Source organism: Capsicum annuum, chromosome 3 (assembly GCF_002878395.1).
Source record: "Capsicum annuum cultivar UCD-10X-F1 chromosome 3, UCD10Xv1.1, whole genome shotgun sequence".
Classification (NCBI taxonomy): domain Eukaryota; kingdom Viridiplantae; phylum Streptophyta; class Magnoliopsida; order Solanales; family Solanaceae; genus Capsicum; species Capsicum annuum.
This window is the reverse complement of record NC_061113.1, coordinates 57468033-57490028: the sequence shown is the minus strand read 5'-3', so window position 1 is coordinate 57490028 and position 21996 is coordinate 57468033. Positions and strand designations below refer to the sequence as shown.

Here is a 21996-nt window from a genome sequence, read left to right as displayed (position 1 = left end):
ACTAAACTGTGATTGAGAACTAGTTTTCCCATTCGCGATAATATTCTTCAACAATAAATTTACATCCCTAATATCTTCACCTATTTGTATGGATGTAATCACTCTTTCTAGGGTATCATTCAACATTTATACATTGAAATTACTCTTGCGTTGATTATCTTTCTGAACCAATGCTTGATTATCTTTAATTCTAAATCCCATGATCTGTGGATGTGGTATATTAGTAGCAACAGTATATTGGCACTGTTTATCCATTTCTTCAGCAACATGTTTAGGCAGCCATTGTTTTACCTCTCTGCCTTGTCTATGAGCACCTTCTATAACATGGTTTTGTCTCCCTTAGTAGCAACAGTATATTGGGGTTGTTTATCCATTTCTTCAGCAACATGTTTAGGCAGCCATTATTTTACCTCTCTGCCTTGTCTATGAGCACCTTCTATAACATGGTATTGTCTCTCTTAGAGGTTGATTATCCCTTGGTTCTTCATGTTGGAATACATGGCCAAACTTTGTACATTTTTCACAAAATAGATGTTTCCAGTCATAAGCCACCTGTTGGTTATTAATCTTTCCACTGGGATCAGAAATCTCAACCACATCTGTTAGATCTTGAGTCAGGTTTATCTCCATTATGACTCTAGCGTAGGACACTCTACTACAGCTAGAGACCTAGAATAACACCAGTTTTCTAGTAGTTCACCACTGAAGCCACAGACTGCAACCTCCTGGATGGAAGAGAAGGTGGTTTTTTATACATTAGCATTCCAATTCCCTCAATTGCAGCTATGAAGACTCCAGGTACTAATACATACCAATCACCAGCCTACCTTAGGATTGTAGCCAAGGCATTTGCTGTATAAAAACCTAGGAGAAGCAGAAATACTTTCATAGGAAAATTTTTTCAAGCTGAATTAAGCTTTTCCAAGTACGGCCTGCCTCCAGCACCTACTATCCTTCCCAAATGAGTTCCTCCTAGATCGTGACCATCGCCATTGAGGCCATTTTAATCATCACTACTAGGAATTCTTCCTGTATCCAGAGTAAATGCTATTCTTAAACCACGTCTTCTTGTCCCAAACCTAATATTAGGAGATGGTATACATTTTAAACAAATCTTTGAAATTTGTTCAGTTACTTTTAGATTGTTAGAGAAATCCAAGATAGGTGAACTTCTTGAAACTACAAACAATTGTCCAAGGCTTTCACTCTCGGCTGCTGGAAAAGACTGAAACATGATTGCATTCATTCTATATGCCATGAACTTAAGAAATCTTGATTCAGTAACCCCACAACAAATGACTATTAGCCTTTCACCTATACGTCTAGAGAAAGATGAAACTCTATTTGATTCAGCTTTTATTGAGTTTCTGGGATAAAAATTAAGGGTTTATGGGTATGGGAGAGAATGGTTGTAGATCCATATAGAGAAAAGGTATGACCTTAGATGGCGACCCATACTATTGATAGATATAGACTAGAGAAGAGAACATCGTCTCTATCCTGCGTATTTTGGAACTTTACTATGTAAAAGCCATCATCATGATAGTACAACTCAGGTTCAGCAACAAACTTCCAAAAGCAAGCTATATAGTTTCGTATATACGAGAAAGCAGGAGCCTCTCCAAACGTGGATACTACAAGGGCATTATTCCATTCATGTGTTTGCTTTTCAATTTCAGGTGTTTCTAGTATTACCACAGGTATGTCGTTAATAACAGTTAGGGGTTTAAAATTAAGAGTAATACCATTAGATGTTGTACGGTTAAAGGTCATACCTTCTTTCTAGGTCTTTCTCTTCTTCACTTTGCCATCAAAATGGTATTGGTGCACGTTAGCAAAGAGAGCTAAGACGTACACCCTCTAGTGATTTCCTTCTCAAAACATTCTTTCCTTCTAACTAACTTAATTACTATTTTGCAGTAACTTAACAAAAATGCAATTATCTATGTAATTATCATTTATAGGCAACCAAATGGGGTGACCCCAGAGAGTGAGTATTGTAGTAGTATTCCCTTAATTGTTGGAGTTTTGGCTATCGTTAGGACTCTTTACAGTCCTAATAAGCTCTTAGGTATGCCTTGATATGTTATGCCCCATAGCAGGTATGAATTTGATTTCTCCAGGCCGGTATACAGTTTTGAATTTGAGATAATTGTTAAACTATTTAATTGTCCGCTGGTAGCATGTTGATTCACTTGAGAAAAATAGTTCAATAAAATAATTATGTTTAGCATAGCTTCACTTGATGTAATGTCCAGGCGTGAGCGCTCATCTTAATGAAAAGTTAAGACATCTGTGTATAGAGCACTACATATATAAGTAGACAAAAATAAATAGCAGATAGTATGACAAATTCATGTCCTTTTTTATTTTCATTACCCAGGAAAAAAAATACAAATCAAGAAGGAGAATGAAACCAAGCTCTGGTAAGGTTAAACTATGGTGTCCATATCTATATATAGGTTCTTCGTTTAAGTATAGCACTCGAGAGGAGTGTTTAGTAGTTTTCTCATCAGCCCTCTCTTGGCCCTATAACATCAAATCAAAATCAAAGAGATTATGATTCAAAGGTTTGCCTGGCATTGTAATACCGTGGATATTAAAATCCCCCATTAGTTTCCACAAGTTAACATCCTGATAGACAAGAAGAACAAACTTAAAATACCATTGTTTGTTGATAGAACAATTCATACAATTAAACGACCCTCTATGTAGGGATACATTGATCTAGTGTAGTTCTCAAGAATGCAGATGTATCAGTAGATAAGTATATATCAGAAATGTAAATTTTGTAATAGCATATTAAAGAGGTCAAAAGATGTAAATATTATGTGTTTTTCCACATAATTTTTGCATAATTGTACTCGTTCAGTAGATGTATCTGCAACCTAACTAGATACTTAGATATTGATGAAGTTTATAGGATTTCTTCCCTAAACAAGGGATAGGAACTTATTTGCATTTACCTGATGAATAGATTAGTGATCAAACACTGACTAAGAAGAAAAAGGCCGGATTAGCCTTACTTTTTAGGCTATCACAACAATTTCATCAACCATGGCTGATCTTCAAGTCTTTAATTACTAAGCTTTAGTGGTTGATATAAAGGTTAATAATGTTTGTAAGCTAGGATATTAGTCTTTGTTGTTGTCAACATATATAGACTAATCTTTGTTGTTGTCTTCTAGTTCATATTTAAAAATATACAAATTTTGTTATTGGCATCTAGTTCAATGATTTACTGTTGATTAAGTGCTATAAAAATAAGAAGTTAGTCTATTAATAATATAGCAGTAGTTAGTCTATAATCTAATATAATTTATGCTAATAATATATTTCTTACCACTTTTTATGGTCTGACTTAACATATCCGTATGCAGAATGAGTTTGAAAGAAAGAAACAAGAAATATTAGTTGTTCAAAGTGCATCAGCTGTGGATGGAGAAACTAATTCAGCTAGTCAGCTGGCTCAGTTAAGTGAAATGGATATCTAGGTGCAATCTATTGCTGGAAAGAAAAAAGAAAGACTCAAAGGTCTTGGCTTCCTAGGTTGAAGTGTAATGGCAACTAATAGTTCAACTTTAACTTTGCCAAAAGAAATTAATGAGATGATTAAGTCTCAAGTTGATGCTTCAAATGCTGATTTGTATGCTCAGTTGCAGAATGAGCAAAAGAAAAATAAGAGGATGAGAAAGGAGTTACACTTGTTGATGAAGCATGTATACAACAAATCATCTTCAAACGATAAACATCTATCTAAAGAAGACTATCAAGATTTTAAGGATGAAAGTTATGATGACTCTGATGACGTGAATGGAAGTGATAATTCCGATAACGTGAATGAAAGTAATTTCAACAACTTTGGAAGAATGCCAAGACTCTCTTTCCATTCGCCATACCCATGCACAAGTTTAGTTCCAACCCATGAGATAAAGTATGAATAATAAATTCCAAAAAAAATATGAGAAAACCAAATAAGTAATAATCATTCAAAACCCTCAACCCATCATATAAAACCCAATAATTTAATTCATATAAATCATGATTGAACACATGCTTTTATATAAAAACCAAGTTAAGGAAGAGATACATGCCTAAAAACACCAAGAATTTGAAGAAGAAACCACACCTTGAGCCCTTGATGACCAACCCTTAGAAACCCTAGGTTTGTTCTTGACTTGGAAATTTGAGAGAGAAAACAGTATTTATATTATGCTAATTTGTGAAAATAGGGCCAAGGGAAGGGTTTTAAGTCGTGGGAATAGTGTAAAGGAAGGGAAAAGATCAAATTATCCTTAATGAAAAATGTGCAGAAAAATAACTCCTAACCGCTACGGTTAGGTGACGATCGTAATGACTGGCTATGAGTTCTTACCTAGACTCGTAGTCTGGGCACTAACTCTGAGTAACCTCACTGGTTTGGTCACGAGTCCACCCTACGACTCATGGGGTCCTAGTCATGATCAGGACAGAAACTTGGTTAATCCTCGCTAGTTGGACTACGACAGGCACTGCATGACTCGTATAGAGTGACTACGACTCGTCACCTGAGTCCTACTGTAGGCAGTACGCTCAAATCACAAAGAAAATTTAGAGTCCAGAACCTGGGGTATTACCTTCTAAACAAACCCAATCCATTCAAATATGAGTTTCAGTTAAGAACATGAAGCTAACAATACCCATATTAATACACTTCGATTTTGGGTTCAAAATCAACCAAAAAAGTGATCCCAGACCCACAAAGGTGAAATGGGAAGTTTATTTGAAAATAGTGTTATCGATAGTGTAGAGAGTTTGTATCTAAAATCCCATAATATGGGATTAAATTGAGTTTGAAATTATCTAAATGCAACATTTCATCTATACCGATAAAACTCTCAAAATTCAAGTTTGAAAACAAGGATTTGAAGCTAAAATCATGGGAAAATTAGTGAGTAATAACCAATTAAAACTTTAGAACTTATACAAAAGGTGAAATCTCAAAATCTCTTTTAAATCGCCAATAGTGTCATGACCAAAATTACAAAATCATGCGGGCACCTACTCTATTCTAATTAGATAGAAGAACCCTTACCACCCAACCAATTATTATGCAAAAAATTCAACTAAAATCCTCTATATAGTTGAACAATCAGTTGTGTATACCATAAATATATTCATATATCAAAGTTCTTTAAAAGTGAAATTACTCAACAATTTACGATAGTATCCAAGACCTAGTCTAAACATATACAAGAGTTTCTAATATGAGAGTAAGGCAAATAAATATAGATACAATTTTTTTCGGAGAGAGGTATACAAAAGTTGCTGATGAGTACTCATCATCCACATAAGAGACTCCTAGTCAACAGTTGAATCACATCTACATCCCGAAAAGGATGTAGTAAGAGTAGCATTAGTACACCATACATACTGGTAGGCATCATCAGTTGACTAAGATTAAATCTTGCAAGATCATATAGAATTCACAAGTGCAATTATGACAATCTCAATAAATCAAATTACACCAAGTTCACATCCATCCTACAATCTTCAATATTAAGAGAACCTTCAATTATACTTCCCAACCAAATTAACCATTTCTATTACGCTAACTTTTTGGCTCGTTTCAGATGAATTCTACTAACCTTTTTTTGCTTTATCTAGCAGACTTATCGTCAAGCAACTTTATTACAAGTACACATCAAAATTACCCATGAGATAAACTCACAAATATCGGTAAATTATATAGGTGTCCCAAACACCCCAAATATACATTCCTGATAATACCAACTACCACAAGAATAACAATCTTAATAATTAAATCAATATCTTAACAATCTTAATAATTAAATCAATATCTCTATCCACTTGAATTCTACAATGATAACAACCAACACACACTCAAAAATATAATAACAATCTCAATAGAGTAGTATAAATTCTACCTCAGAAATAACCATATGCAATGTATGTCACATATAATCACAATTAGCATATTGTACACATATACCAAAGGGACTTATCTGCCCAATAGTCATGACCCGTATAGGACTAGCTTCATCCATGTATCGCACCAGTGTGGCATGTGACCCTTTGAGTATATCCATGTATCGCACCAGTATGTCAATGGACTATCTCTCAAGCATCTATCAAGCATAATCCATCTGAACAGAGGAAAGATGAGCCAATAGGTAATGAGTAGGCTTAGTTAACCTATAAATGAATGGCCAACAGAAACAAATCTGAAGATGGGGTTGCAATCAAGTTACACAATTGATAGCTATAATCTTAGCATTGAAGCCGAATTACTCGATCTCAACTATTCAAATCGATCCTAGTGATGAGTAAACATCCATATTCCAAAATCTGTCATAACTTTCAAGCCTCCATTCAAAAGAGCCAAATCCAAAACTGAAGCCCATGAGTCTTCATTGATAAAATACTCAAACCAATCTCACCATTAGGATTCCAGCATTTACCCAACGATTCTCGCAAGAATTGAAACTGAATGTTGCCGAAAAACGTATACAATGGAGGAACCATCAGCTGAAGACACAAGCCATCAACTCCAAATCTGTTGAAGGACATAACACATCAAGACATAATCAAGAATACGTTGAGGCTGCGAAAAATACTAACCATGGCCAACTCTTGAGAAATTTAGAAAAGTTATCATCTTAGCTAGAATCCGGTCAACCAATAATCAATCCATGGCAACGAATACTCACTCCCAAAAGACATCCACTTTAGTTACCAATAATGATACACAAGCACATACCACTAAGCAAAAACATCCCATGAAGTCACATTAGGTTGAACACTTCATCTTCATCTCATTCCCTGATTGTTTGGGCTATATTTTCAGATCCCTCTATTGCCAACACTTCCTCTTCCATAATATTGTGAGAGATAATATCATGAAGGACTTTATTAGGAGAGTCTTCTGTATTATCTGCATTTGAGACTTTGTTGCTTGCATAATAGTTGGAAATTCCATTATTACTAACCTATCATCTGAGTTATGCAGCTACTCCATCATTATTCCATCTTAAATAGATTCTCATATGTGATTACATTGGAACTTTGAATAATTTAGATATGTTCTACTGACTTTGTCCCCTCATCATTTTCACCTAATTGATCTGGCTTGTTGTTACTCACTTCTTTTACATCACCTCTTTAGAAACTTCATTATCAGATTCACATGTTTTTTATCTGGCTTGTTGTTTTTTTGTGCAAGTACAAAAGTTGTACCAAATTTCGCTTGTGCAGGTTTGGTGCTCCAAGTAGAAGATGATGATTGATTTTCCTTTGGCAAGCTATAACCAAAAGAATTAGAGACCTATTCCTTTGTTGACATCTTCTTTTTAACCTTTCCCTTTATTAGTTTATGATGTAGTAGTATTTTCCCGTAGATCATTGTTTCTGCTTGAAGTGGCCTTGTAAGTGTCGTTGCATTCTGCGTGCACATTCTCCATGCGGGATAAGGCCTCAAACCTGTTCTCATAATGGTGGACAATTGGTTATCTCTTCTCATGCGCTTGATTAAATTTCTGTCTCTAACAACTTCCCAGTTTCCCCAATTCCCCACCACTTTACCAGTAGAGTATTTTGGCTCTCCCCTTCTGCAACCTCTGAACTTGAGGGACTTGAAAACATTGAGTGTCTCTGTTCTGCATGCTGTTTTGTTGTACATTAATTGGTGTATTCTTGTCATTCTTGTTCTTAGAATTAAGAATTCTATAATCATCCTTGTCATGCCTTTGCATTTTGCATTCACAGTAGTAGACATAATCATATTTGATAAGAACAACATTGGATCTCATTTCTCCAATAACTTCATTCTCAACTTTCAGTTGCATAGCTTTTGGAAATACACCTTTTAGATCAACAAACACCTTTATGCGCGCAAAGCTTGACCTCATCTTATTTATAGTGGCCTGATCGAGCTGTATAGGCTTGCCCACTACCGACGTAAACACACTTTGACAAAGAAAGTGGGGAACATGTTAGGAAAGAATATCCACGCGATGGTCATAGATCTTTCTTCTTTAACCTTGAATTTCGAATCATAGATCAGCTTGCACATTAGATACGAGTACCCATCTTTGCACATAATATAGACAGCACCTTTAGAAATAAGGTTAATAAAATCTTCTTGTTGGATCAGATGAATAAGGATATGTTTGCTACTTAATAAACCAATCTGATTTCCCCTTTTCACTTCACATTGTTGAGGAATTATCCTTCTCAATTACTCAAGATCAGATCAGTCATACATAAACTTTTCAATTACTGCAAACTATTCGATTCATTCTGTCCACTTCTTCCTCTGCTCATTTAACTTGTGGTGAACCTTCTACCATAATGATTTTCTTTCGAAGAGATTCATTTTCTTGTGATGCATTTTCAGTATCTACATAAGATTTCTCCATAGGCAAACTAGGGTTATTATTATTGGGTACCATATATGTGGCTGATGGTAAGGAAGGAAAATCTGAGATGGATACTTGTAAACCAGCTACCAGAAGTGGGTGGCTGCCAGCCGATTGACTCATGGATTAGAGTTAGACGCTCATTTTAGGAGAAGATTTTTATCCATTATTAATTTACTTCCGTGTTTGAAGAAAAAAAATCATGTGCATTTTGTTTTCTATATTTCTACATCCTTTGTGAGATTTCAATAAAATTCTGCTGCTATGTTTTGAAAAGTGAATACTCCTATAAATTTTGTAATAACAACTCTTAATTATTAATTATTAGTATAGATATATTTTTTTCCCTTAAACTTTAGGCTCGACACCTATTGGTAAAAAAGTCCAATACTGATTCCCATGATCTCTCCATCTCTTATTTATATTTTATGGGGAGGATTTCCTGCAGAACAAGTAGGAGCATTGGGGAGGGGGGGGGGGGGGGGGGGTGTAACATGTCCTCCAGGTTCCAATTATAAAGTTGAAATTAAGGATCCGTTTCGCCATCAAAACCAAAACAATATATTCACTTTATTTGGTATTTTTGAAGTTGAAAATAGAGTTGGAATTGTGTTTGGTCATAGTATTTTGAAGTTCAAAAATATAAAGTGAATAATTTTTTTAAAAAATTAGAGTTTTATGAGAATATGAAAATAAAAAATTTAAATTTTTTTATAAAAATAAATTAAAAAGTGCAAAAAAGTAAATCCAAAAATAGTGAAAACACCTCCTGAGGTGTTTTTCGAATATTCAAACATCGTGAAAATGTTTTCCAAAAATATCTATGGCCAAACAAGTATCCGAAATAAAGTAAAAATGTATTCCACAATATTGTGAAAAATATTCATGGTTGGACGCCTACCAAGTCATCTGGAAAGGAGTCCAGTCTACATTTGGAAAATTATATCACATCAGTCGGTACCAAGCTAAGATGTCTAAACATAATTTGGCAATTAAAACAGATTTGTTCGCAGCAAATTCTAGGCATACAATTGAAAGGCAGAGCTGCACTAACTAGAACATGGTGCAGCAGGTCAGGTCAGCCAGTAATTAATAAGTTGCTCGCTCTCTCACAGAGGTTCGCCTTCAGGAACAACCTGGTCTTTAACCCACATGTAAATAGGAACCAAAACATAGTATGTTGCTGCCATTGCCCCCAGAAGGAAACGCAAAATAAAGACAAATGGATTTACAGGTTTTGTCACATCCTCTGCCTTTGGACCGAGCTGCAATTATGCATGCAACAAGGTAAATATAAGAAACTGAAGGAATTCGTAAACACTTTTTACCAACTATAGAAAGAAAAAGAGGCGAAGAACGTGATCTGGAATCCAGTGGGATAAGAGGAGATGCAGAAAAAGCCGAACATCATAACATCCATTCAAGGTTCACTCGAAGGCAACCAATTAGAACTTGTAACAGATGAACATATAGCTATTAGTTTAATTAATGGTATCATGATGTTAGCCAATTCATCATCAGAGGCGAAGCTAGATTTTGAGCTTATAGGTTCTAGATTCTATAAAGGGATAATCACAGTTCAATGCCTTGGGGTGATCTAGTTTACAAAACAGCCAGCAAATGTATAGGTTTGGTATATTTAAGTATAATATACACACCTATACGCATACTATACATAACCAGGGTACATGCTTTCTATAATTCGTCATATTAGTAAATAAGTTTGGCCGAACCTTACGTATAAGTAAGTTCCCCGTTTATAAAAGATGCTTTACTTGGTACTAGATAAATTATTTATACATGTTAACTGAATTTTTACATACAAATATAGAGATTGGGCCAAAATTCTTGGATTCTGCAGAACAATAGACAGACTTGTAGCTCCGCCCCTATCATCATCCCTTCTCTAAACTTATAAGTCAAATCAAAATTCTTTCTTCAGCAGACTTCAGTTAATTACTAAGAAGTCAAAGGTGCCATCAAACAGTTTACGGCGATGTAATGTGCTTGGACAAATTTGGTTCCCTCATATATCACGGGGGGGAAATAATGATGAACTTTGTCAAGATGTTACAGACTGCTAATAAGTAAACATCAGACTGCTAAAAAGTAGTTTTGTTTTATGGCACTGGTGGAGGTACATGAGAAATTACCTGTAGTGGTGAATCGCCTGGTGTAGACTTTACACCAGTCACAGAACATCCCATGATAAGCCCATGCCTGCGAACACCACGATACCATTTTGGGCCAATCCTCTTCAGTTGGACGTCCTGGAATCCTGCCTTCTCAAACCATTCTAAGTATTCTTCCTCCTTAGGGAAGAGCATCCACACATCAGCAAAGAAACGAGACAACCAAAAGGTAGGGTGCACAGGACCGATTAGGCACGCCTTCCCTCCAGGTTTCAGAACCCTGTACGCCTCTCTAATTCCACGTTGTGGGTCCGGCCAATATTCAATACTGAGAGAAAAGGCGATCAAGGAACTTCATTATGATGAATTCCATTAAATCTTTGCAGATCTTTCAATTAAAGAATGATAATATCAACTCAAATCAATGCACGCATCAATTATCTACTACCAAAAGTTTGTACTTAATAGTTCTGAGTGGAGAATCCAGATAAACTATCCATGACTTGTGACTGCCTTACCTATTGTCAATGGATTTCTCACATATTCTTTCACATATATAGGGCATTCCAACAGTTCACATCACAGATATACCTCCAAAACAGGTCAAGAAGGTGCAGGGAAGCACAATTTGTGCTTGAAAAATGACGATTACACCTTCAAAATGCATCGAAGAATCTCGTTCAACCATTTGGAAAATTAACATACAAGTGTTATGCTTGAGTCAAAATATATGGGAAGTCAAAATCAGTGGTACTCACTACTACTAAGACTAATGCTACTGCTAACACCATTCGATCAGATTAAGTTAGCTGTAACTTCCAAAACTCCCAAAAGCAATTTACTACTCTCTCTGTTTCAATTTGTTTTTCTTACTTTCCTTTTTAGTTCATTTCAAAAACAATGTCTCTTTCCCTTTTTGGCAACTCCTTAATTTTCAACTTTACACTTGACATGTTTAAGATCAAAAGATTAAAAGACATTTTGATACATTTTACATATCTTTAGTTTAAGCCATAACATTTAAAAATATTTTTTACTTTCTTAAACTCCACGAAAAGTCAAAACCAGACAAATAAATTGAAACGGAGGGAGTACACTATGAGCAACTTGAAAACGCACCATATGTGATAAAGAATGATTGTACAATGCCAACAGCAACATACCCCACAAAGTGTGGTGTAGGGAGGTTAGAGTATTCGTAGACCTTACCTCTACCTGTGAAACGGTTTCTGATATACCCCGCTCAAGACAAAAATAGTGTAGAAAAAGGCGTAATGGAGTACAAGAGACAAATGATTGTAAAGAACAAAAAATTGAGCTACAAAGTTAAAGAGAGAGCAACATAAACCTTCCAGCAGATACATATCTATCAGCATAATCAGTTGAGAAAGGAAGATCCTCAGCATCACCCTCAATTATCTTGCATTCTTTCAAAGGCTCTTTTTCCTTAGCCTTAGCAAGCTGATGAGGAGATTGATCAAGAATTGTAACATTCTTGGCATCCACATGTTCAACAATACCTAATGTAGTGAAACCAGTGCCACCACCAACATCCACTACAGTCAAATTCCTGTCATTAAGATCAGCTGGTTCAAGTGCATCATCCCTCATATCTTCAGTCCAATGACCAGGATTAATCACATGATCATACACAATGGACAAGAATCTGTAGAACCAAAAAGCTTCTTGTTTGTGTTGTATGAATCTTGGCTGTGACGCTGGCCTAGATGTTGAAATACTGCATATTGGAGTTAGGGTTTTGGTTTTATAGCTGGTTCTTGATAAACCCAACTTGGAAAATTGGTTGACGTTGAAATCTGATCCAATAAAGCCTGACCCATTTGGGGAAATTCTTGTACAAAGGCTGAAACTTTGAGCTCCTGAGATGAGTAGTGAATTTGCCATACTTTGTGGGCAAATGCAAGAAATCAAAATCTTGAAATCTTTAGAGTGAAAATTACAACTGAGGTTGTGCCAGAATAAGGGCAAGAGAAATACTACCTAACCTAATTTTCAATTGATTCTCTCAGGGTCGTTTGTATTGGCAAATTGCATGTAATAATTAATGTGTATTATGAATATTTTATTTGATATAATTTTTAGTTAATATATAACTAATGTAGTAAGTGTGTATTATTACTAATATATCTATTTTTTATGTATTAATAATGCAAAGTCTTTAATATATGCATTAACTTATTAAATAACTTTAATATTCCTCAATTTTTCTCTCAAAATATTTCATCATTTTTTTTCCGCTATTTTAATTTGCAAAATAATAAATTTTTTCAAAATATTTCATAATTTTTTTTTCACCACTTTAATAGACAACAATGAAGAATTAATTGAAATAATTGTAACATATTTTTGCTTTTCTTTGAGGGTTTTTTAAAAATTTAAAATAAAAAATTGAGACTATTTCTTAATTTTACGTCTTATATTTTATTTTTGTTTTGACTATGTTAATTCATTGACATAATATTTCATACGCAAAGATGAAAGTCTTGCAATTAATCCGAAACCTCTATATACTAGTTCAATAATACTAAGTATATTTGAGATGACAAAAAAAATTTATTGCAAAAAATTGTATAAAATTAAAGAAGAATATTTTTGTAAACAAACATTTTTTTTATAAAATTATGTAAGATATATTATTTCTTATACATTAAAACAAACAATGTATAAAAAAATAATACATACATAATTAATATAAATATAAGTAATATATGTATAACTAATACAAATATAAGTAATATAAGTATTAAAAATACAAACATTATTAATATATTATATTTTATATTGATCTTATATACTCTACCAAACGATCCCTGAAATTACAGACAAAAGTTTGGTGGGCTTTTGGGTAGATCCCTGAAATTGTAGACAAAAGTTTGGTGGGCTTTTGTGATAATGATGCACTCGTTGCCTCTTTGAAATAGTTCAATACAAAGTGGAACTGGACAACGACAATAGTGTGTAGATCAGGGTGACTGGGTGAGGGCGGGTGGGGAAGGCAAAAAGAAGAAATTAATTTCTTTTAACTTATTTATTTTAGTAAATCAAAAAAATATATATATATGTATGATGTCTATTAAGTATTATATTATTTTTATGTTAAGCAGTCATATAAAGAACCAAGTATCAAATTAATTTTTTCATATCTTTATTAATCTATAATATATTAAAAATGTGAAGAAGTTTAGAAAAGTGATTTGAATTTTTCGCTTTCGTTAAAATACTTTACAATAGACAAAATCATCTTTTTATCTTTTTTCTCCAATTATTATTTAATTATATATATAATTTTGAATCCTATAATATATGGGTTAGGACTTTAAAATATGGTAATGGATTAGTACTTTAAAATATGATAAGTTTTTTTTTCTTAAATTAGGACTCCTATTTGTTTCGTAATTTATGTAGGTTTAATTTTCAACATATTTTTATATTAATATATATTATCCCGTCTCAGGCTTGTATTTTATATTTTCTTCAACCATTGAAATTGTCATCCGCTAGATTAGTATGTTATTCTCTCTCACACACTCTTTTGTTAGTTGTTTTTTTTTTTATTGGTTGTCGTGGCTTATCATTTTTTCTTTAGTTTGGGAGTGATTTTAAGTTTAACACATCATGCATTATCACATTTGTTTTGTTTGTGAATTTTGATTTCTAGGTTTGATATTCTCGTATGTTCGAATCTAACAGCGTAATTATTTTTCTCATATATATGTGTTCAAAATAAAATATTTCATTTAAACTTCAGGCACTTCATTAAATTAAAACCTTCATAATAGATAAAATCGTTTAATTTTAAATAATCAAAAGTTACACGTGCAAGGCTCATGCAGCTAAACTAGTTTCACAAAATATCTATTCTCTCTGTTTTAAAAAGAATGACCTACTTTGACTTGCCATAAAGTTTAAAAAAATAAAAAAGACTTTTGAATCTTGTGGCCTTAAATTAAAGTTGTGTTAAATGTACCAAAATGTCCTTTAATCTTGTGATCCTAAACATGTAATGTAGAAAATTGAAATTAAAGTATTGCTAAAAAGGAAAAAAGATTATTCTTTTTCAAACGAATTAAAAAGAAAAATACGTCATTTTTTTTTAAACGAAGTAAGTATTAAATTTCACTAGTAATAAATAACTCTATTTACCGAGTGAAGATCGAAAAAAAAATCACCTTTATCATTTTATCTCCGAAAGATTTGAACAGTCGGTGCTCCCATGGGGCGAAAAACTACTATCAAAATAATAACTAAATAAATAAATACACTAATTAAATCTAGTAAGTAACGCCTGAATTGACCAGTAAGGCAATGTGGAGAAGTCTTGGCCCCTGAGCTGGAATCCAATTTGTGTCGTTGTCGTTGAGATATCAAATACAAACAACAACGACTAACGTGGTCCGGTTGAAACCTTTTAATCTTATTCTTAGTTTCCTTAATTTGTTGTAGTGGCGAACATGCATGACAAATTCACTTGAATTGTTAGTGCTATTATTCGGGTACAAAATTTATATTTATAACATAAATTTCAATAATAAATTTAAGAATAATTTTAAAAATAACAAAGAAGTTTAAATTATTTTCTGGGAAATGAAAAACCATCAAGAAAGAGACAAAGATAGAAAGATTTAAGTCTATCGAATTTACAATATGTCTTTAAGACAAATTATTCTCCTCAAGTATCTGAGTTTATAGAATATATCCTCTCAGGACAAAATGAAATCATCAACAGAATGACTATACGTCAAATTCTGTTGAACTACGAACACGCCGAACGATTTACAAATCACACTTGAGTTTTTAGGAAGAATAAGTGTTTTTCACTTCAAAATTTTGTACCAATACTCGAGGAAAAATCAGGTATTATAGCCAAAAGGTGTTGCTTCAGAAGAGATGCAATGTTTCATCAATAGTTGCACTTTTTTTATAACATTGGGCCCACATATAGACTCATGTGTTCCCGCACATGGAAACATGCAGTCGCATGTCACATTGCCCTCAAACAGAAAGTTGAGGGTTGACATGCATTGACATGTGTGTGCGCACATGGCCAGATGCGCCAATATCACGCCTTTTCATCATTCAAATAGTGAACCAAAGGATCGCATCCCTTTGAGGTGCATTGTGACATGCGTCTGCACATGCTCGTGTGCGTTCAATTATCGAATTTTTGGATTAAAAAAATTATTTTGTCCAAAAAAATAATCTCTCGATCAATCATTTTTCATGTCCAAATCCAAATTCAAATTTGAAGTCGAGCCAAACGAGCGAGCTATGACGATGACGCGAGGCTTACATTCCTCTTGTCTTACTATCCACACATGAAGGAGTGCTTCTATACTTAAGCACAAGGATTTTCCTTTCTCTCATCAATGTGGGAAAACACTCTTTTTATAAAGTGACCACACATTTTACTTTCCCACTATATTTCATTCACATTTCACTTAGAACCCAACAATCCTCCACATGAATAGGAAAAAACTATTTCATCAACAAAAATACGGACAAGTGTGTGATCTATATGCAAAGATTAATTGCATCTGGATAAGTAGATTTTCCTTTAAACTTTTCGTTGTGAACTTGTATTGAATGCACTCGATCAATCGGTAGATGCAATATCTTTAAACCGTGAGCTTTAGTGTATACCTAAACAACACAAGCCGTTATTCGTTTCATCCATGAACACTGCTTGATTTAATGGGAATTTAGAGAACAGACCTTTACTATCATTCTTCTTGAATTAGCTTCCACTTCATCCTCACATAGGGGATTCCTAAATGTTTAATCCTATAGATAAACTATTTGAATATACCTTGCAAACTTAGAAACCATGAAAAAGTTTCAAACAATAAGTCTTATACTTGTTTTCTGAACATTACATTCACCATGAGAATGAGTTGAGTTAATTGATAATGTTGAACCATCAGTCATGACTTTGTTGGATCTCCTTGAACCTAACTCTTGGGATTTCCAATTTTCTAGGTAGAGTTACTGTCGTGATGAATTATCCTAGATTGTAAAACCTTCCCTTAGATGATCTATCAACTCACTCTCTAGTTAGGTCGTTTATAAGTGCATTGAAACACCCTAGTTTTGACCCTTAGAAAGTTTCTTAAATTTAATCTTTGGTAAGAATTCTATTAGGACTTTAAGCTCATTTTTATAAAGCATTCTCCTTGTATCATCCTTTGAGATTGTTTGTTCATGAACATGCACAAATGAAGGAGTGATGCTAGGTAAAATTCTAGTAGCATCATGGTTAGTATGCAACAAAATTTCCATGTTAGACTTGGTCTTTTCAATTTAGATTTGGAGTGGTTGTACAGCAAGTTGTGGAACTTATGTCGTATTTGGTAGGTTCGGTGGAGTTTGGACATAGGGCTGAGGAATGGGATAAGAGGCCTTTGAATTCTTCCCAATGTTTGCCAACCTACCATCTATCCTTTCCCATCTACAATCGATGTTCAACAACTTTTTATTCATGCCATTCATCTTGTTGCATCCCTAGGACCACCTCTAAGAGGGCATCAATGGTTACTCCACCCATAGCTTCTTGACATAATTGAGAAATAAATGAAGCAACCTTTGATGATATATTTGAAGGTCAAACGAATTGACTCGACGAAGAAAGACACAATAAAACACACAAAGAAAGAACAAAAGAAAATGGACTCAAGAACCAATTAATCAACTCATAAAACAATTATTAATTGTTAGTTGGTGTTTAAAAATCAAAGAAAAGAAGTTTAAGCATCAAGAAAAGAAACTAGAAATCAAAAGTAAGCTTACGACAATCTGTCCAAGTTAGTGACTTGGTTGATGGCTCATCACACTCGCTGTCAACCTTGATTAGTGAGATATTTCTTTCTCTTTTCATATGATGAAAGAGATGTGGAGGGTTCTCAACATTTTCTCCTTGTTGGTATGATTTTGAAAGCCTCTTAGGAGATTATTCAAGACTTTGAATACTTCAACAATGGATCAAACAATTCTTGAAAGCCTTGAATTCCTTATGGTCTCCCCCTTTATACTCTCTTTTGTCTCTTCCTTTAGAATATTCCTTTTTGATGCCCTTTGATTCTTTTCTCTCTTTAGAAGAATGGAATATTCTTTGGAACAAACAAGTACCACACCTTCTCTCACCTCCCTTTTTGGATCAATCACTCACTTTTTTGAATGTTCTTCTTCAACAATACATGAAAATTATGAAGAACACCAAGAATATTCAAAAATTGACCCTCAAGAAATTAACCTCGAAATTCGATAAAATTTGAACCCCATGCTTACTTCTATGTCCCAAACACAATCCACATGTTTGAAGATCAAAATTCTCGTCAACACCAATCAAAATTGAGAACCCACCTCAAAAATTCTTCAAACTCAAGCTCTAACAACAGTACGTTACTCAAATCACCTCGGATTAAGCTCAAATTTTGGATTTTGACTCAAATAGTGTGAAAAAACAAGAATCTAACACCAAAAATAAAAGAAAATAAAAAAATAAAAAACTCAAAAAAAATGACGTAGGGATAAAACAGGAATAAAATATTTTTTATGGTTTTTTGATTTTTCGACACAACGAAACCCAAGATTGACTTCGGGGGAACAAACTCAAGCTCGGCTCTAATACCAAATCATACAAGACAAGATACGAGAGGCAAAAATAACACAAAAACAAAGGAAACCCACGACATACGAAAACACAAAAACACAGAAACAAGGAGATGGAATGATAAAGTAACAGATAGATAGATTAACATAAGTCGATAACGAGAGAAAAACTTAGGGTATACTAAACCCTAGACCTTCCTATCACTTACTGATAATACAAACCTCTTACGAGGACACGACAGAAATGGATTCCCGAGCACCCACGTTTCTCAACAACCTAAGAAACTCTCAATAAGTTTCAATAAAAATACACTCGCAAGTGTATATCAACAGATCATTCATCAACCAAGTAAAATAAAGAAAAACTTAGCTATTTATAGCCATGGGCTATTTATTACAAGATGGGCCCAAAAGTGACCCTAAATGCTATTGGGCCCAAAAGTGACCCAAGAACCAAAATAATGCCAATGCACACCCATACTCTCTTGAAGCCCAAGCTATTGTCAAATACGGTGTCACCCATTTCTTCCTTAGAGGATATCATCAAGTATAACTTCTTTCCAAGCTATCTTTCATTCACATACTTGATCACCTAAAACGACCAAGTCTTGGATCCATAGATGTGATCCTTAAAGCATCGATCCCAAAGAAGTGGAGCCCATTAGGCTTGTATCTTGGGGTACCAATCGTATGATTGGATATGAGTTGGTCTAGGAACTAAAATATTAGACAATGTTAGAGTCCAAATTGATGTCTAGGGTACGAGTGGTGGGTACCACTCGTATATTGGGGTATGGTTTGGGTGGTGTGGTCATACCCTCTTAAAATCATGTTTTAAGCTTTTAAGCTGAGGGTATTCCAGATATTTCCCACCCCAAAATCCTTAAGTCCCCATGTATTATAACATTTTGTGGCCTCTCATAACACACTTTTAAAAAGATTAAAACACTCTCAAAAGCTTCTCTAAACTCTCTCTTAAAGATTGGGCTAGGGTTTCTAAATTCAATAGTCAAGTTCTTTTTCATGAATCTTCATAAATTAGGCATGCGAATCTTCCCTTATTGTTAGTTCTTAAATATCATGTTTTTAGACATTGATTGTGATTCATTAATGGTGGTTTTAAAAACCAATGTTGAGGGATTTGCTGCATATACTTGAGTGTTGTTTTCTTTTGGTTTAAATTGTGTTTATACATATTTTTGGTGATGGTTTGCACATGTGGGTGCTTGGTAATTGTGATTTAACAAATAGCTTATGGGTAACCCTAAACTTGATAGTTTTTACCTTGGATTTGGTCTTAGTAATGATATGCCCTCAACATGTTTGTGAAAATGTCTAAGAGAATATACTAGTCATATGTTAAATGGTGTTTTGAACTAAGGAATTGGCCTAATGAATATGAATGGTTGGTAAAAGTTTTTTTGAAGGCCTTGTTGGCCATGTAATGATTTAAATGGAAACCTTGGTGGTTTAATTGGCTAAAAGGGTTTGAGTCCCTAAACATTAAATTGATTTATGTCTTCACTAGACAATGGGTTTGAGTCCCTAAACTTTGAATTGAACAAGTGTCTTTGTTAGAAAATGGTTTTGAGTTCCAAAGTCTAATAAATAATTGGTTGATTGATAATGGTAATGGTATGTTGTGTGCTTACAAGTGGTGTTGGTATGATAATACCCATGAAGTTCCTTTGGTAAGTAATTGGTTAAATGGTTGTATATATGCAATGGATGTTTTAATTGGACTTTAAAGAGGGTTGTGTAGCCGAGTTGTGAAGGTAGAGGTCCTGGGGGGATCAACACTAGAAATCATATTTGCCGACGCGGGGGACAAAATGGCCTGAGGTTTGAGTCCTCTTGCTTACTATGACTGGGAGGTTCAAGTCTCCCATAATACATGATGTAGAAGGTTTGAGTCCCCTATATCATACTACATGATCGAGTGACCAAGTCACCTTAGTATATGAGTGGGAGGTTTGAGTCCCCCATGCGTATGCATAATATTATATTCCGATTTGTATGGCTACACGAACTAAGGCCTGCCCAGGGGGTGAGAAATAGAGCCCATATAGCCCATGGATGTTATTAACATGATAGCTAGCTACACAACCCATCTATCTATCTATCTATCTATCTATCTATATATATATATATATATATATATATATATATATATATATATATATACACGACATTGGTTATATGCATTGATTGATTTTGAACTTTTAGCATTATATTATCCTTATCCTTGAGTTATATGCTAGTGCTCCAACCACTAATCGTCTTCAAACGTTGTATCCCCACATAATACAGGTTTTGGTCATACTATCACACCTCCTAATCAGTGACTTGGATTCGAGGATAGATTGCATTAACTTGAAGTAGTGAGCTTTCATATTTTGGAAGGCTCTATTTCCTGCTTTTGGTTTATTAAGTCTTTATTAGTTTACACTTGGATATTGGTTTTGGCTATGATCTGGGGCATGTCTTGATCGGATATTCTTAGATTATTTTAGAGGCTTTATATGGACAAACTGTGGACTTGGGTATGTTATGGAATGGATATGGATTTGGTTATGTTATTATTGTTAGCTTGGTTCTGTACGGTTTGACTTTTTGGGGTTGGTCATGGTCATGGACCTATCCCAAAGTCCTTGAGTTTTACATTACTGCATCTTGTTATATAGTCGAAATTCACCCGACTTAAGGTATATGTTGGTTTGTTGGATTGGGTAGTGGGGTGATCTCCAGACCTTGTTGGACTTGAGATGCCCAATATGACAAGGCCCTGGTTTGGGTCATGTCATGCATTCGACACATTGTTCATCAACTTCGTATAGTTAATCATAATTATTTTACTAGAGAGTAGTTCTCTAATGGTATTATGTCTCCGTCTTATGTGATGAGATTTACCTTTTAGATCATGCTCTGTGTCCAACCTATTACATCTTGACTATCACAATATATGCATACTGATGCCAAAGGTTTAGGCCAATAAGGAATATCTTTCAAGAAATTTCAAAGTCATTCAGCTTCTTCACTGACCTTATCTAAAGCGATAAATTCAGATTCAATTATAGAGCAAGCAATACATATTTATTTGGATGATTTTCAAGAGGTTGCTCCTCTACTACGAGTAAATACATATCCACTCGAGGATTTTGCTTTATTTGACCTGGTGATCTAATTTGCATCACTATATCCTTTAATTACAACTGAATATTTGTTATAATGCAAAACATAGTTTTAAGCATATTTTAGATACCCCAAAACTCTTTTCATTGATATTTAATGATTTTAATTGGGATTACTTATGTACTGACTCAATTTACTAATAACACATGCTATATCTTGTCACATACAATTTATGATACATATCAAACTTCTAATATTTTTGCATAGTCTAATTGTGAGTTACTTTCACCTTCATGCTTTTAAAGTACAAGACTCACGTCTAATAGAGTCTTAATAATATTGAAATTTAAATACTTAAACTTTTTAAATACTTTTTTAATGTAATATAATGACCTAATTCATCATTACTAGGGAATGTCTTGATATAAGTATGGGGTGCGGCATTTTATCAAAAATATAATTGTGAACTTGCATGGGGTAATGCAAGATAAAAAATTTAGAAACTAAAATCTTGAAATCGGGATGACGTCATGCCACTATAGTAAAAAAATTTATGCTATAGCAACATGCATGTCGCTATAGTGACACAACGAGACCAAAATACCCCAAGATGTATTTATTATTTCCTTATCCCTTTCAGTTGAGAGAATTGACTAAAAAGGTTTCTAAACCCCTCTATGGTTGCCTCC

General features: G+C 34.1%; 1 protein-coding gene and 1 pseudogene across 1 annotated transcript; both read right to left on the bottom strand.

The window, feature by feature from the left end:
• Nucleotides 1-661: 661 nt before the first annotated feature.
• Nucleotides 662-1258, bottom strand: LOC107866327 (annotated as a pseudogene).
• A 7995-nt stretch (nt 1259-9253) lies between these two features.
• On the bottom strand, nt 9254-12721 carry LOC107863813 (2-methyl-6-phytyl-1,4-hydroquinone methyltransferase, chloroplastic). The gene is made up of 3 exons (XM_016709965.2): nt 11898-12721; nt 10571-10877; nt 9254-9682 (listed from the first exon to the last, which is right to left on the bottom strand). The coding sequence occupies exons 1-3, from the start codon at nt 12452-12454 to the stop codon at nt 9527-9529; spliced, it is 1020 nt and encodes a 339-aa protein (XP_016565451.1). The 5' UTR covers nt 12455-12721; the 3' UTR covers nt 9254-9526.
• Nucleotides 12722-21996: the final 9275 nt, after the last annotated feature.

Coding starts and splice junctions, on each gene's coding strand:
- LOC107863813 (XM_016709965.2), bottom strand. CDS start 12,454: ATGGCAAATTCACTACTCATCTCAGGAGCTCAAAGTTTCAGCCTTTGT. Junction 10,878..11,897: donor AGATATGTATCTGCTGGAAG/GTTTATGTTGCT, acceptor CTTTTCTCTCAG/TATTGAATATTGGCCGGACC. Junction 9,683..10,570: donor CAGGCGATTCACCACTACAG/GTAATTTCTCAT, acceptor GCATAATTGCAG/CTCGGTCCAAAGGCAGAGGA.